Below are 15,960 nucleotides of genomic sequence, written 5' to 3'. Positions count from 1 at the left end.
CGACCCAAGCCAGTCGCATTCATGACATTTGGAAGGACGCGTTTCTTTTTATTTATACGCCGGCCTGCAAATAAAAAAGAAGAAGTACCTGTGTAAGGTATCCATTGGTGATTGCTTGTCTTCTTGAAAAAAAAAACATTTTCCGCGTTTACAGTTGGATGAACTAAATTTGAAGATAAGCTACAGTTTTGCGAGGAGTATAGAAGTAGGGGTGATATTGATAAAAAGTACGAAAGTAAAATCAAACACGTTTTTGCTTATGTTTGTAAAATAATAGTAGGTAATTACATGATGGTATAGGAATTATGTTACCTTACCTTGCCGCTAGAATTATTTGCCGGAGCAGCTACTTCGACTATCGAATCATTCGATTTGCAATGCGAAATTTTAAACTATGCAATGAAACGGCTTCGATAAAAATCGAAAAGGACTTGAAAAAAAAAACCTACCGAATCCCGGCTTTGGACTTGATCCCTTTGTTTCTGTGGACTTTGTTTCGCGCCATCCGCCACAGATGGCAGCACCGTGGTTACACATTTCCGTTCCACTCACGAAATTCATCATACCGAATGACGTATACCGAGAGCTCAGATCAAAAACAAACAAAAAAATTGGTTGTCTGTAAAGTCGGTTTACGGACGATAGTTTAACGTGACAACGTCATAACAAAACATTGATGAAATGATTGCATACTTTTATGAATAAAATTGAATCATTTTTATTGAATTATCACTATTTTGTATGTATACAAAGAAGGAGTGAAATGAAATCTACAAATTTAATTGATAAATTTACTTTTATTTGCACTCATTAATTCAAATATGTTTATTACTTTAACGAAGAGATTATTTTAACTATAACTTTTATACCTACATGTTTGCTATTTAACTTCTTCTAATCTGTGTTATTCTGTTAAGGATAGGACGATGATAGGAAAAGTAGGAAACGAATGGGAGTGTTTCAAGTTTAATGTGCCTCAAAAAAGCCAAATCGATGGTGGTTCCAATCGAGTGGAAGAGAGATAGATGCGGCGCAAGCGTACAATGAGCGTAACGGGACACAGCGTAACGGGAATATTTGCGTTACGGGACACTCTTTTTCGTGCGTGCAGCCGGCGTTCATCGATTTATTAGACGTTGTCACGTCAAAGATTTTTTTTTTCCTATTTCTTTATCTTCAATGTCTCCAAGATATTTGCATCGATGCGTCAGAGCGAAGTGTCCCTACAGTTCTTAGCTCCAGGTGAGGGCACGAGCAGTGAATCCATTTTTGGGAAGGCTGATACGGGGTGCTGTCATAACTTAGAAACACACAACTTAGAAACACATAACTTAGTATTTTCTAAGTTATGATGGTTCTAAGTTATGACGTTTCTAAGTTGTGTGGTTCTGCGTTGCGTGTTTCTAAGTTACGTGTTTCTAAGTTATGATAGTTCTAAGTTGTGTGTTTCTAAGTTTTGATAGTTCTAAGATATGACTTTCTACGTTACGACGTTTCTAAGTTGTGTGGTTCTGCGTTGCGTGTTTCTAAGTTACGTGTTTCTAAGTTATGACAGTTCTAAGTCGTGTGTTTCTAAGTTGTGATAGTTCTAAGTTGTGACTTTCTACGTTATGGCGTTTCTAAGTTGTGTGGTTCTGCGTTGCGTGATTCTAAGTTACGTGTTTCTGAGTTATGGCAGTTCTAAGTTGTGTGTTTCTAAGTTATGATAGTTCTAAGTTATGACTTTCTACGTTATGACGTTTCTAAGTTGTGTGTTTCTGCGCTGTGTGTTTCTAAGTTACGTGGATTTTTTCAAGTTTTCTAAGTTATGACCGTTCTAAGTTGTGACTTTCTAAGTTATGTGTGGTTCCCGGCTGATACCAGCAGTCGGGCGCTGGACCCTTGGTCCGGACGCGACGTTGGAGCGGGGTGTCTTGAAAAGGGGGGGGGGGGGGGGGTTGGTGAGGTCATGCTGGTCCGAAGGAGTCTTGTTTGACTTGGCGGTCACCGACACCCGCGGTCGGAGCTAAGTCGGGGATCTCCCGAGTAGCAGGGTCTGCGCAAACAGGGGAGGCTGGCTGGGTCTCGTGGATGGGTCGAGGCGGCCGAAACTCGGGAGGTTTACTCGCTGCGAGCTTCGAGAATCTTCGCGACTCCGAAACAAAAGTTTGTTGAGATAACCCCCTTTACTGTTTACTCGGGAAAAAGAGGAAACGCATGACTCATTTGTTTCATGAGTTGTGTAGGTACAATTTAAAAAAAATTGATAAATGCGCATCAAAACTTTTTTTAAGCGTATTTAAAGTCACGTGTAGATTTAGGAAAAAAAGGGGGGGGGGGGGAATTTTTAACTTTACGAATTACGAAACTTTTCTGAACAAAAAAAAAAATTCTGTGAACAATTTTTTTCAGTAGAATTTTGCCTTATCTTTTACGGTTTCGTTTTCAAATACTTTTTTAAAACTAAATGAAAATCATGCTTAAGTATACACATTTTCGTTATTTCAAATAATTGTCGTAATTAAAAATATATATGTGTTTTTGCAGTTCAAAGCGTAAAATCAGTTTGTTTCCACCAAAAAGATTTTTTTTAATTCACTTTCATTTTTTTTGAGCGCAATTTTATTTTAGCTTCAAAAAAACATTTGGACAACAAAATCTTGCTGTCACCCTGTGGACACTAAAGTTTTTTTTCTTGTCGTAACAACATATTTTATGAGTCTATAATACATTGAAAAAAATATTTTTTGCAGTGGCCACATATTTCCTTTTTCTCCTCCCCTCCCTCTTTCTCCTTATAGATCACAGTGCGGCTCATGTTCATACTAAGAGGTGGCACTTTGTCAAGAAACCATTTTCGTGTCGAATAGTTTACAAAGTAGTAGGCGAACACGAATTTGCATATAATGTATGTAGATTCCTGAACTGTCAGCTGCCACGCTAACTTTTGTTTTTGTTGGCAACACTTTACCACACAAATGGCACACAATTCAATTCTTGCGTGAATGCCGTCCGTATTTTCGGCGAGTAATTTAATAGCTAATAAATTTTGATATGGAGGTTTAAAATTATTGTAATAAATATGCGACAGTAAATCTACAAATATTCTTACAGTTTTCCTGACTCTATTTCATTCACTCCGAGTGCTACCCTTTCATTTTTTGTGCTGTTTTTGTTGCAACCTGATGACGTCATTTATCCGAACTACCCTTCTAGTTGTTAAGAAATTTCACTTCAAAATGTAACAAATAGAACTTCGATATGTAGTTATGCAAGAAAATATGCAATTAAGATTTTTTAGTTTATAAAAACTAAGATTATTTAAAAAACTTCCGAAAGAATAATGTTTTATGTAAATATTAAAAATCTGTTATGTTATAAACACTTGTACAGTTAACTCATCATGTGTGAGACCTACCCATGCATTATTTTTTTAAAACTTTTTTTACTATATAAGATTATTTATTCATTATTTATTTATCCGCGAACATTGTATTCACTGCATGTTAAAATAGAATCTTTTAATACGCAGTTACTTCTATCTTGCTATTACTCTCTAAGATAAATATTTTCTTTATGTGTATGGGTCTTCTACGTAGTTTTAATTTGCATTAATGACAGTTTTTCTACTACTGTTTATTTAATTGTTTTGCAACTGGCCTCAGAGTTTTAGTTTTTTTTTTCATTATTGTGCATTCCAGTTAATTCAAGAGTTTTTTAACTTCATTATTTGTTGTTCGTTTCAGCTGATAAGACGTTAAAATATTAAGTTTACTACTCGTCCTGATCAATTTATCAGCACCTTAACAAACTAATCACAAACAATCTGAATAATTAGAATGCACTATACATAACTACTTTACTAAACCCACTCGGGGCTTGGCTGTTTATTAGCCGCTCTTTTATAATGTCTCTGGCTGAGGCTGTTTATATGTATCATCTAAGGTTTTTTTATGTGTAACATCTTAGCTCTCGGTATACGGCATTTGGTGGGAGTAATTTCGTGAATGGAATGGAAGTCGCATAGAACGATAATGTGTAACCACGGTGCTGCCATCTGTGGCGAATGGCACAAAACAAAATTTCACACAGCCAAAGGGACAATTTTTTTAGTATTAACTTTTTAGTGAACTTTAAAAATATGGGCAGTTCTTTAGTAAAATTCCTTGTCCAAAACCGAGGTTTATTAATTTTTTTTTTCAAATCATCTTCGCTTTTATAGAAGCCGTTTCATTATATACTGCAGTTTTTTAGTTTGTCTCCTAATCGAATGATTCGATAGTCGACTTAACTGCTCCTGCAGCGAATTCTAGCGGCGGTTGGTGAAACTACGCGTGATTCGCGTCCAGAAATGTAGTTGAAAACACATTTAGAGTATGTAGGTATTTATCACGTCCCGCATTGTTTAAAGGAAATTTCAACGTTAAGTTTCGTGTCTTGAGTTTCCTGTTGTAAGTGTGTTCCACATCTCTGGCGAGTGCTGAAAGTCTCGCTCCAAGTGTGGCGAGTGTGGCGAGTGTGGCGAGTGTGGCGAGTGTGGCGAGTGTGGCGAGTGTGGCGAGTGTGTGGCGAGTGTGTGGCGGAACTGCGCTCTGACTTGGCGTTTGCGCGCGTGTGCTCGCAGGCGCGCTGTCAGCCAGCAGCAGGCGGCGGCGCAGGCCTCCCCCGGGGGCGGCGCCCCGCAGCCCCTGGCGGCCGCCGCCTCCTCGCCAGCCGACTCGCCTCCCCCCGCCGCCGCCGCCGCCCCGCAGCCCTCGGCGTCGCCTGCCCCCGCCGCCCCCGGCCCGCCGGCGCAGCAGGCCGCCCCCGCCACACCCGCGCACCACGGTGAGTGAGTGGCCTGGCTCAGCACTGCCAACACCATACATCCACGAGTGGTTGTGTGTACTTATGCACGCGCGTTACAAGTTATGCTGATTTGGCGTGATTAAAAAAACTAACTTTAATTTTGCATGCTAATAGTTAATATGAATCAAATAATAAATCGCCTGGATTTATATGATACATACGGTTTGTTAAAGTATAGATTCAATCAAATTTAAAAAAAATAATAAATTCTCATTGTTCAATATTAATATTTTCACATGCATAACATTAATTATTTAATTTATTAAAATAATTGAGATCGATTTTAAATCATTGTAATAATTATTATATTTGCTATTTTTTATTCAAATTTATTAATTTTATTTATTAACTGAGAATAAAATTATTTATAATTTATAATGAAAGGCAAAGTATTTACAGCTGACTGAATCTACGTAGAAACTACCACCGAACTTCCAAGTGGTTTATTTATTGTTATAAAAGGGCTGAAGATGCTGTATTAAGGAAAAAAGCGTGTTTATGTAGTAGACTTGGCATGTATTGAACGTTTGGTTAGTAACTCCAAAATTACGCCCGTGAGCACTTTTTCAAATTAGGTTAGTTCAGTGCCAGTATATCGTAAAAAGATAGCCAATGTTCTTAATAAATTCATGATGGACATATTTAACCGTGTCATTGCTTTAATTTTTTTAAATCATGCCAGTGCTGGTTAAAGTGCATGTCTTATAGAAACTTTGATAACGGACAAAAAAAAGCTGAATACGCAAGCACACCAAAACAAGCAAAAAAAATAGCACAGATAAACACAGTGTACTTACAAACAGTTCCAACGTAACAGTAAATAATGACATTAATCGACCTTGGAGAACACATGCGACGAACAGTGTTAACTTGGTATTCACTGTTCACGAAAAAAACTTAAATGTATTGATATGCATGTGACAGGTTGGAAAATATCACTGCACAGAAGAAAAAAAATTGGTTGTCTGTAAAGTCGGTTTACGCACGATAGTTTAACGTGACAACGTCATAACATAACTTTGATGAAATGATTACATACTTTTATGAATAAAATTGAATAATTTTTATTTTAATAATAAAGAATAAATGCTTGCAGTTATACTAGTAATCATATTTTTCAATTGCAAGAATAATTAACCTTTATTGCCGAAATGTTTGTTTTAATAAGAAATGAAAACCACATTAACCTTTTCTTTTAAATATTATTAAGAACAAGTTTTCATATAAATAAATTGTAATTACATATCTAACATAACCTATTATTACCGCACTCACCGACAGATGCTACTTTTTTTAATAATAAAAGAATAAATACAGCGTAGCGGGAAAATGTGCGAAACGGGACATTGTGCGTAACGGAACAATGTGCGCAACGGGACACTTTTTCGTGCGTGCAGCCGGCGTTCATCGATTTATTAGACGTTGTCGCGTCTAAAAAATGTTCCGTACTTTTACGAAAAGATTACCTTTTGCGAATGATGTGAGAGGAAATGTTTTGTGACTGCTACACGGGGATGGGACTGGACTGTCGCAGGCCCCGGCGCCTCGGAGCACCCGGTGCAGCGGTCCATCTCCATGCCGGCGCCCTCGCACGCGGCGAGGGACCCCCCCGCGGCGCGCGCCCCCGCCGTCAGCCTGGGCGACGCCGGCCCTTCGCGGCCGCGGCCGGCGTACGGCCGCTCCATGTCCAGGACCGAGGTCGTCAAGAAGTGAGTGCTCTTCCCCCTCCATCCTCCCTCCTGCAACACCCCGTCTCACGCGCCGTCTTCGTCCATCCCAGCTAGCAGAGGCTCAACCCCTCCACACACCCTCCTGCATCACCCCGTCTCACGCGCCGTCTTCGTCCATCCCAGCTAGCAGAGGCTCAACCCCTCCACACACCCTCCTGCATCACCCCGTCTCACGCGCCGTCTTCGTCCAGTTGGAGAGGGCACCCGTACATAGTCGCTTCCGTGAACATCACGCGCCGCGGCGTTTTCGTCCATCCCAGCTCGCCGGCACCCGTACACAGTCGCTCCCGCGAACATTAGCGGACACACGCGCCAAATATTTTTTGGGTAAACTTAAAAAAAAATAGTCACGGCAAAAGAGAAGACGCAAGTTTTTTTAAAACACCTGAGACGTTATCTTTCTCAGTTTCCCAGGAGGCTTACCAGCACATAATGTGTAGAGCGCGCGTTTGGTTAACCTCTAAGGAACGTGGTTTAAAATCTCTTCTGTTTCAATAACATTAATATAATATTACACAATAATAATAATATTGAATCGGCCCAATAAGATTAAGGTTTGTTTTTAGGATGTATTAACAGACTCATTTCAGTCGTTAAAAAAAAAAACATATAGTTAATGTTATACCTAGAGACCTGCAAAATTCATGAAAATCCATTGAATTATCGGATGAGCCTTTAAAGGAGACCAGAATTCAATAACAAAACACTACATTATTTATTTTTAATATGAAGATAAAGCAGCTGTAGTTATTATCATCACACCGCGAAATTGCCTTAACCCGTAATTATTTGTTAATGAGGCCGTTATATAAGCGGCGATCCAAAATTTTCACCACAGAGTCGCCCTCCCCGCGGGGAAAGAGCAAATGCGCTCAGCTTCGCGCGGGCCGATTAGACCGTCCCGCGCGGCTTGTTCGTTAGCTCGGGCGGGCCGCGAGCGCCGCCGCCGACGGGACGCGATGAGTAGAGACCGGAAAAATCCGCGGTTCCAATGACCTCTAGGATATACTCCATGATACTCTTATGCACTGGGACAAATTGCACCTGCTCATTGCAGTGGCGTAGCCAGGATTTGTGTATGGGGGGTGTTAAGAAGCATGGCCCCCTCCGTATTAAAGCGGGGGGGTCCGGGGGGCCTCCCCCGGGAAAATTTAGATGTTAAGGTGTAAAATAGTGCTATTTTAGCAATTTTTGGTTCTTAAATTTAAATATTGTAATGGTAAAATTTTTATTAATTTTAATATGAAATTTGTTTGAGTGATGAATAAGAAATTAATGAAATATTTGGTGCTAAGGGGGGTGTTTGAACCCCTAACCCCCCCCCCCCCCCCCTTGCCTACGCCCCTGGCTCATTGGATTCTGACTCGTGACACGCGTCAACTGGGATGCTTGTGATTTGATACGTCTTTTGTTGAAGGTTTTTCATTGGCTTGGAGTCCTTCAGATAAAGGTTGGTCCAATCGCTGACTCAGCACAAAGGTGTACGAGTTTGGAGTCTGGCCTGTCGCGAAATGAAACCGCGAATTTTTTTCCGGTCTCTAGTGATGGGGCCCGGACGCACGGATCACGTGTCCGACCGCAGACGTGATCCGAGCGACGCGCAGTGAGGTGCGCGCGCGTCCCGGCGCCGGCGATCCGTCAGAGCGGCTTTGGACGTCCGTCGCCGTTCCCGTCGTTCAACAAACGTGTGCCGGCGTGCGTCGTTAAACGTCATTGTGACCTGCCCGTGCGCCAACCTCGTCAACGAAATTTTCTAGTTTTTCACTTGACGCTGGTACAATGCAAGTTTATAAAATTTTTACGTTGGTGGCAGATTTGGGGTCCTTGTAATTCGTCTTAACATTCTTTCTTTTTTTTGTCCTATACTTAGCAACCAAATATATTATTCCTGTTCAATTGAAGAGCTACGCTTTTAACCAAATCACTTCTTCTTTTTTTTTACTCGCTCAGGAATGGCGGTTAATGTGTATCTTCTTTTTTTCCGTTGAACCATGCTAACATTTTTGTTCTGTATTTACGTGTATCTTAATCTCCGCCGTCTTTCAGTAATATATCTTGGTATGTGGCATTTTGGTAGGAGCAATTTCGTGGAGTGGAACGGAAGTCGTACGGAACGGAAAATTGTAAACACGGTGCTGCCATCTGTGGCGGATGGAGCGAACCAAAATTTACAAAAACCATAGGGAAACTTTATAGTATTAACTGTTTAACGAATTTTAACGATATGGCAAACGCGTCGTGAATGGCCTGATCAAGAGACAGTGGCTTCTCCTGCAGACGGCCGCCAATCACAATGAAGAAACAGCTGACGCGGACACACCATGTTGCAGTCTAATGGGGACACACGATGTTGCAGTCTAATGCGAAAACGCGAAAAAAATGTCTGCCCCTTATAATCCTTTGTCGTTCCGAGTGGGGAAAAAAAAGCCCGACGTGAAATGATTCGCCCATTTTTTACCTTCTCGCCAAACGGTCTAAAAAGGGACAGGTGGAAGGAATTCGAAAGAATCCGATAAGTTTAATATTCAGGGGCGACGAAGGATATCAGGTAGGGGACGCGCGGATAGCTGACTCCAGAATATCCCTCGGGAACAACTTCGCTCCCTCCCACGGGAACACTCCCTGTTCGTTGCAGCCCCCTTCGTCTTATCTGTCCAAGATTTCCGTTAACTTCCCTCTCAATATCCTGCCGAAGTTTTTTATATCCAGAGATTATGTTGATTCACTGTTAAAAGTTTTCACCTAAAATTTACGAACAGCTATGGTTGCAGGTTATACAGGAATCTTCATAAATTCACGGATTATCTGTGTATATTTAAGTGTAGGCCTACTGAGGTTTCTGAGAACGTAAGGCCAGCAAAAATCATGCAGGTAACTTAACATAACCTTCCACAACTATTAAGTCTACAACAATAAGTACTCGTCATCCTTCTACGATCATGTTTAGAACACTTGTAAGTTAAAATCGGGTTTTAATTCTATAAATGTATAGTAATCTGTAAGTACGACGAACGTTAGATTTATTTCAGGCACACTCTTCGTTGAGAAGTTCGTAAATCTACTGTATTTTCTAACATAGTGATGAGGATGAGTGATGGTGATGATTATAGGTGCTTAGCCTTCGCTAGTTTAGATTTGGCGAGATGATGCTTTTCGCGAAGGTTGAGAAGATGCGATGACGTCATGAACCACGTCGGCAGCTACAGCAGCATTCAGGTTAACAGCTGCCACGCATCACAAAGACCTAACACACGTATTTTACGCCGAATCGCGTATCCTGTCTCAAATTTCACAGTTCTCGCTAGTACAAGTACAAGCGGTAGAAATTTCCCAACCGTCACTTGCAAAGAAAAACCGCACACGATGTTCGTTTACGAGCAGTCTGGCAACCACAATGAAGTTGTTTGCAAACGCTGTTGACGAGAACAAACAGTGGAGGGAGGATACGTTGACCATTGGTGCTACCTTCCGAGGACTGTCGAATCTGGGACGTGTCACGTGACACAGACTATACTGACGTGAGCAGTCGCTCTCCGAAACTTTTCCCTCCGTCTTCCAGTCCGCGCATTTCCTCGAACTTTCGGAATTCAATTCCCCCGCAGGGAAGTTCCCCCCCCCCCCCCCCCCCCCCCCCCCCCCCCGGTTTGTTCGACCGATACCGAAGAGGATCCGACATTCATTATTTATTTCTTTCCAGGACCTTTTTTTTTCCCCCTTTTTATTTCTACTCCGTTTATTCGTGGGACAAATGGGCGACTTCCGGAGCAGTTCCGTGATCCTGTGGATTTGTATTTAAATTATAACTTCACAGTTTCCGTTTCCTGGAATGCACGAACTAGTCCCGGCTGGCAGACACTTAACAGGGGGCTAAATTTATTTGCAAACTGTAATCTCGATTCACGCAATATATTTAAGCACAGATTGTTTTATGCTATACATTTTATTTCTTTTCCATATATAATATGAATTCGACAACGACTCAATAAAACTTAACTTTGTTTAATACGCATTTGATAAAGAAGATTACATCAAATGAATAACTGGATTTTTTTTAAACTCACTCGCGATATTCTCGTTGTGCAAAGATGTTATAGCGAATATTCTATTGTTTTTTTATTCTTTCTGTTTAGGAACTGCTGCCTTTTTTTTTACTGTTGTTTGTATCCTGCATTGCAAAAAGTAATTAATACTTGTCTAACTGGTAGATAGATACTTTAGCGGATTTTACGTAACGTGTACTAAAGATGCTGCAGAGAAATAAAAGAAAACATGGTAAACGTATTACTGCACAAATATACGCTGTATTGCTGGCATTTAATTAATTTATTTTTAAAGCTCAGAAACTTAGAACGGCATATTTCCATTAATACTCGTAAAATGTACTGTACACAGGTATGTATGGGGAGAATTAATTTCAAAGCTTTCTCCGCCTTCGCTGTTCTGAATACTTTTATATTCCAAAAAAATTTGGTCGCTGAAATTCTCTTTTCTACTCGCCACGGCAGTAAATAAGAAGAAAAAGCAATGAAAGTGGTAGCAGCATTCGTCCCTCACCCTGATGTACATTTTAAAGCTCAAAAGTATTACCTTGCGTTCTCGTGTTCAGAAATGAGAATTTCATATATATTGTGAAAAGGCACTTGGATACGAGTGGTTGTTAAAAGCAGTTAATATTCAGGCGGGATATATCGTGACTACGATGAACGTTCATGCGCTGATGGTTATTATTAAGTGCGGACTTATTAAACAGCATCTGAGGATGCATCGTGCGTGAGAAATGCGTTTTTAAATTCGCCAACGCTAATCAGGTATGCGAAACGGCTGAATGCGTGCGTGATAAAAGAAAGAATGTGCACATTAAATGATCCAGGGTTAATTTTTCTGTTGTGTGAAGATCATTCAGCACACCTACAATCTTAGAAATTACAGTCAATTTACGGAATTTTCAACGAAGAATTAACCTAAAATAAACTAAGAGTTCTTCATTATTTCAGATCGTTGCCGGCAATAGGTGTCTTGCTAACATTTACGAGGTTATTTCGTTAAAGCTCGGTAAGGTTTTGATGGACGGACGGACGGACGGACGGATGGAATTTTCCGGGCCATCTGATAGGCTAGTTGACGTACGAGTCCAGCTCTAAGGACGGATACTTGACCTTCACAGTGGAAACTGAGACCACGTTTTGCGCGACATGTGACGCTATCTGTAGTGTGCCCTAACCTCCCTTAACCGCTAGCAAAAATAAATAATTCAAATCTAAATGGATAGTTAGTAGGAGATGCAACACACCACAAATACGTCGCTGCCAAAATGAAGTGAATTTAATAATGTTTGGCAAGGTTTTTCACGGCCATTGTTTGAAGTAGCTTGGCTTCTGGGTTGTAGCCGCGTCCTTGGCGAATAATTCTCCGACGTTTCGGTCGACATTGCAGTCGCCCATCATCAGGGAGCAGTTTTCAGGTTTAAAATATATTATTATTTTCTTTTCAAAAATCTACCAATTTTTAAATTAAATAAGTTAGTTTTAATGTTTTAATTTCAATGTTTAGTTTTTAGCTATCCAAATTAAACCACCCAGGAAACACTTGATACGTATTTCTAATCGAATCATTATTGCCTTGACAATATATTTGTTTGAATACAGCAAAATCTAGACTAATAATAAAAGTGTAGGAGGTGAAAAGTCTGTACATTGGATTAAATTTTCAAACGGCTACAGCCCAGAAGCCAAGCTACTTCATGAAGTGACGACAGTGTGACTGTGCTGGTGGTGTAAAGCTGGGTTTACGATTGATTTCCTTAAGAATTATAGCTTAACATCGAGCACACGATTAAGTCAAAACTACATTTTCCAGTTTATGATTGGCATAAAAGTCGTTAATTCTAACCAATCACAGCACAAAACACATGGTCGGCCATTGTTCGAAACGGAGAAGCAGGTCTGAAATAGGTTATTGACAAATGGGATATCTATTTTTTCGAAATGGATGATGATTACAAATGACAAATATACGAATTCTAACCCAAAATACTGCCTCGCTCGGTCCAATAATAATACATAAACTTCCGATTGAAAGGTTTCCGGTTTGTTGTGATTGGTCGCTTCCCTTTAAGTCCTGACGAAAAAAATATAAAATATAACATTTTTCCGTTAAGTCTTCAAGTCATCATGTGGTTCGCACACGACCCGTCAAAATTTCACACACGACAATCACAAACCATTCCACTAGTTCACGTAGAGTCATATGGTAAGTACACGACTAAGTCTTAAGAGGCCACTCCAGTGTTTCAGGGGCACTGCGCAACCCGCGTTAACCTCATAATATTCAATGCTATTTTCATTTTGCTTATAACTTATCAACTAATATAGATTTAGAAATGATGCTTGCTTGATATGTAAGACAACGATGCTCTTATCAAAGCCCCTTTCTTCAAAAAAGTACATAAATTATGGTTCAAACCTAGACAATACACGTATGCATATGAGTAAAGATTAGTATGAAACCACGATTTATGCACGTTTTTGAAGAAAGGGGCTTTGATAAGAGCATCGTTGTCTTACATATCAAGCAAGCGTCATTTCGAAATCTGTATTAGTTGATTAGTAGAGACCTGCAAAATTCGCGGTTTCGATGGCCTTCAGGATAGACTGCGCATTCCCCATGTACACTCGGGCAAATAACGCAAGTTCATTGGCTGCCGACTTGTGAGTCGTCTCAGCTGGTTTGTCTGTGATTCAATCCTTCTTTGGTTGAGGGTTTATAACTGGTTGAGACTCGTCCAGATGAACAGTAAGCCAATAGCAAAATTATCTAAGAGGTATATGTGTTTGAATTCTAGCCTATCATCGTATGAATCCGCGAATTTTGCAGGTCTCTATTGATTAGTTATAAGCAGAATGAAAAATAGCATTGAATGTTATGAGGTTGTCGCGGGTTGCGTAGTGCCCCTGAAACACTGGAGTGGCCTCTTAAGGGAAGCGACCAATCACAACAAACCGGAACCTTTCAACCGGAAGTTTATGTCTTATTATTGGACCGAGCGAGGCAGTATTTTGGGTTAGAATTCGTATATTTGTCATTTGTAATCATCATCCATTTCGAAAAAAATAGATATCCCATTTGTCAATAACCTATTTCAAACCTGCTTCTCCCCGTTTCGAACAATGGCCGACCGTGTGTTTTGTGCTGTGATTGGTTGGAATTGACGACTTCTATGTGCAATCATAAACGGGAGAATGTAGTTTCGACTCAATCGTGTGCTCGATGTTAAGTTGTAATTCTTGAGGAAATCAATCGTGAACCCAGCTTGAGAGAGGAAGCCGGGGGTCGAGGGTAAGGCGCGCGACGCGGGGACTGCCGCAGGTACATCAAGCGCGAGACGGCGGTGTTCTTCGGCGTGGAGGAGTCGTGCGCGCGCGAGCAGCAGGAGCGCTGGCTCAACAGGCGGCGGCGGCTGGCGGCTCGCACCTACGGGGCCCTGCGCGACGACCAGCAGCCGCCGCGCACTCCTTCCACCCCGCGCACCCCCACAAGTGCCTATGCGACGCAACAGGTGAGTGCCCTGACCTGCCAGGACCGCAACACGCCAGCTCATCCACACCTTTGAATACATACATATATACTGTATACAAGTCGCCAGCCCCAGGTTAACATTTCTAATACGCCGCAATCGCCACCATCTCTAGGGCATTCGACTTGCGGTGGTCCCTAGCGGACGAGTGTCGAACTCTTCAAACACCCCCCCCCCCTTTTCCACCCATCCCGTTGAACGGACCTTGAGCTGCAGTGAATGATGTGGTTGGGGGGTGCTGGGGGAATGACAGCGGGCGACAGTGCTGCGCTCTAACGTGTAAATAACAACCTGAGACGATGCAGGGCGTTACAGGCAGCGCACTGCAGCGGTGAAGTTCCCAAGCTGCTCATCATACGCTCCTGAAAAACGTAGAGTAAATCCTATTCCACTCGCGACTTCTATACAGTATATATATATATATATATATATATATATATATATATATATATATATATATATATTCAAAGTCCACACGCAGCCAGCTAACGACCCACACGCCTGGCACAAGGGCGCCCATATGAAAGTTTGTAAGGGGGGGGGGCAGAATTGGTAAGGGGGAGGGGGGAAACCATCACAAATGACAAAAAAAATGGCCAAAAATGGCCTTAAAAGGACTCAAAATTTGCCCAAAATGCTTAAGAACACCTAATTTTTTTTTCTTTGCCTGAAAGCTAGGGGGAGCCACGGACCCACCCTGCCCATAGGCATGGGCGCCCTTAGCCTGGCACACTGGGATTCGAACCCACGAACCCAAAACAACATTCGCACGCCGTTCTCTCCCACCGTGCCACTCGGCACAGCGCGGGTTCGAGTCCTGGCTGCAACCCCCCCCCCCCTCCGCCAAATTACCTAACTCACACACACTCACCATTAAGGGGCCCGCCTCGTCAGGGGTGTATGTGTGTGTTAGTGAGGCGGGATGATAAGCGCGACGCTCGCTGGTATTTCTAGCGCGGTATCGCCTCCAAGCGCAAGGCTCTGAATTGACGCGTTAGTCTTCTCGTGAAATTTTAGCGGTGACCGCAACATTATATGGCCGAGAAATGGAGATAAAGGTGTAATGCAAGTCCCTTAAGTGCTTTTTTAATAATCTGTACTGGTTGTTTTACGCCTAAAAATATTACTCTGAGAACATGCGTTTTAGCCATTTTTAACCCTTCTAGAAATACAGTTTAAAAATCATGATCCAAAATTAAAATTACTTTTCTGGCCTCTGCGAACTCTTTAAATGCTTTTCGTAAACATACCCCACTCGGATGTCTTGAGTAGTTTTGAAATCGCGTTGGTTTTTCCTGAAGCTCTGCACACCGTATGTGTGCCCATGTAGGCGGGGCCCTTAAGACCTTACAGCTATTTCCACAACCAGAGGCAGCGGGCGGCCTGGGACCGCTCTTCGCGGGCCCGCGGTTCGATGCCCGGATCTGGAAGTCGGACCTCGAGGCCCGCGATGGCTGTGATGACAGCACGGTTGCGGCTTGCCCTGCGGCGGTGTTGCCTGATCGAGCAAACAAGTCTGAGCCACCATCGTAGTGGATGAACTGAATTGTTTGCTTTGAAAGATGCATGCATGTAGGCATATAGTCAAATATTAAAAATAAAAATAAAGTATTTTTTGAGAACTATCGTAAATCTTTACTCTCATCATTTTTTTCTTTTTCAATAACGCGCCTAAATAAGTATAGCTTAACTATTTTTTAAAAAAATAAACTAGTTTTTCTTTGTTAACTGGAAAGATGCATTTCTGAACCTGAGAAAAAGCAGACGTATTCACGAGTTGTGGATGGGAAAAAAAAAAAAAACCCTGCCATTACGTTCGTCTAGAACGCC

The 15,960-nt window shown here is 41.6% G+C and overlaps 1 protein-coding gene across 2 annotated transcripts in view; it reads left to right on the top strand.

Moving 5' to 3' along the window:
• The first annotated feature begins 4,754 nt into the window (after nucleotides 1–4,754).
• Nucleotides 4,755–15,960, top strand: part of LOC134537666 (inactive rhomboid protein 1) — a 53,327-nt gene continuing 42,121 nt past the window's right edge. For both annotated transcript variants that reach the window (XM_063378354.1, XM_063378353.1), the window contains exons 1-3: nucleotides 4,755–4,806; nucleotides 6,362–6,536; nucleotides 13,923–14,112. In XM_063378354.1, the coding sequence (XP_063234424.1) occupies nucleotides 6,403–6,536; nucleotides 13,923–14,112 (324 nt within the window). In that variant the 5' untranslated portion in view covers nucleotides 4,755–4,806; nucleotides 6,362–6,402. The remainder of the gene's footprint in view (nucleotides 4,807–6,361; nucleotides 6,537–13,922; nucleotides 14,113–15,960) is intronic.

Source organism: Bacillus rossius, chromosome 12 (genome assembly GCF_032445375.1).
Source record: "Bacillus rossius redtenbacheri isolate Brsri chromosome 12, Brsri_v3, whole genome shotgun sequence".
Taxonomy (NCBI): domain Eukaryota; kingdom Metazoa; phylum Arthropoda; class Insecta; order Phasmatodea; family Bacillidae; genus Bacillus; species Bacillus rossius.
Note: the sequence above shows the minus strand (reverse complement) of the source record. Positions and strands in the feature narration are given on the sequence as shown.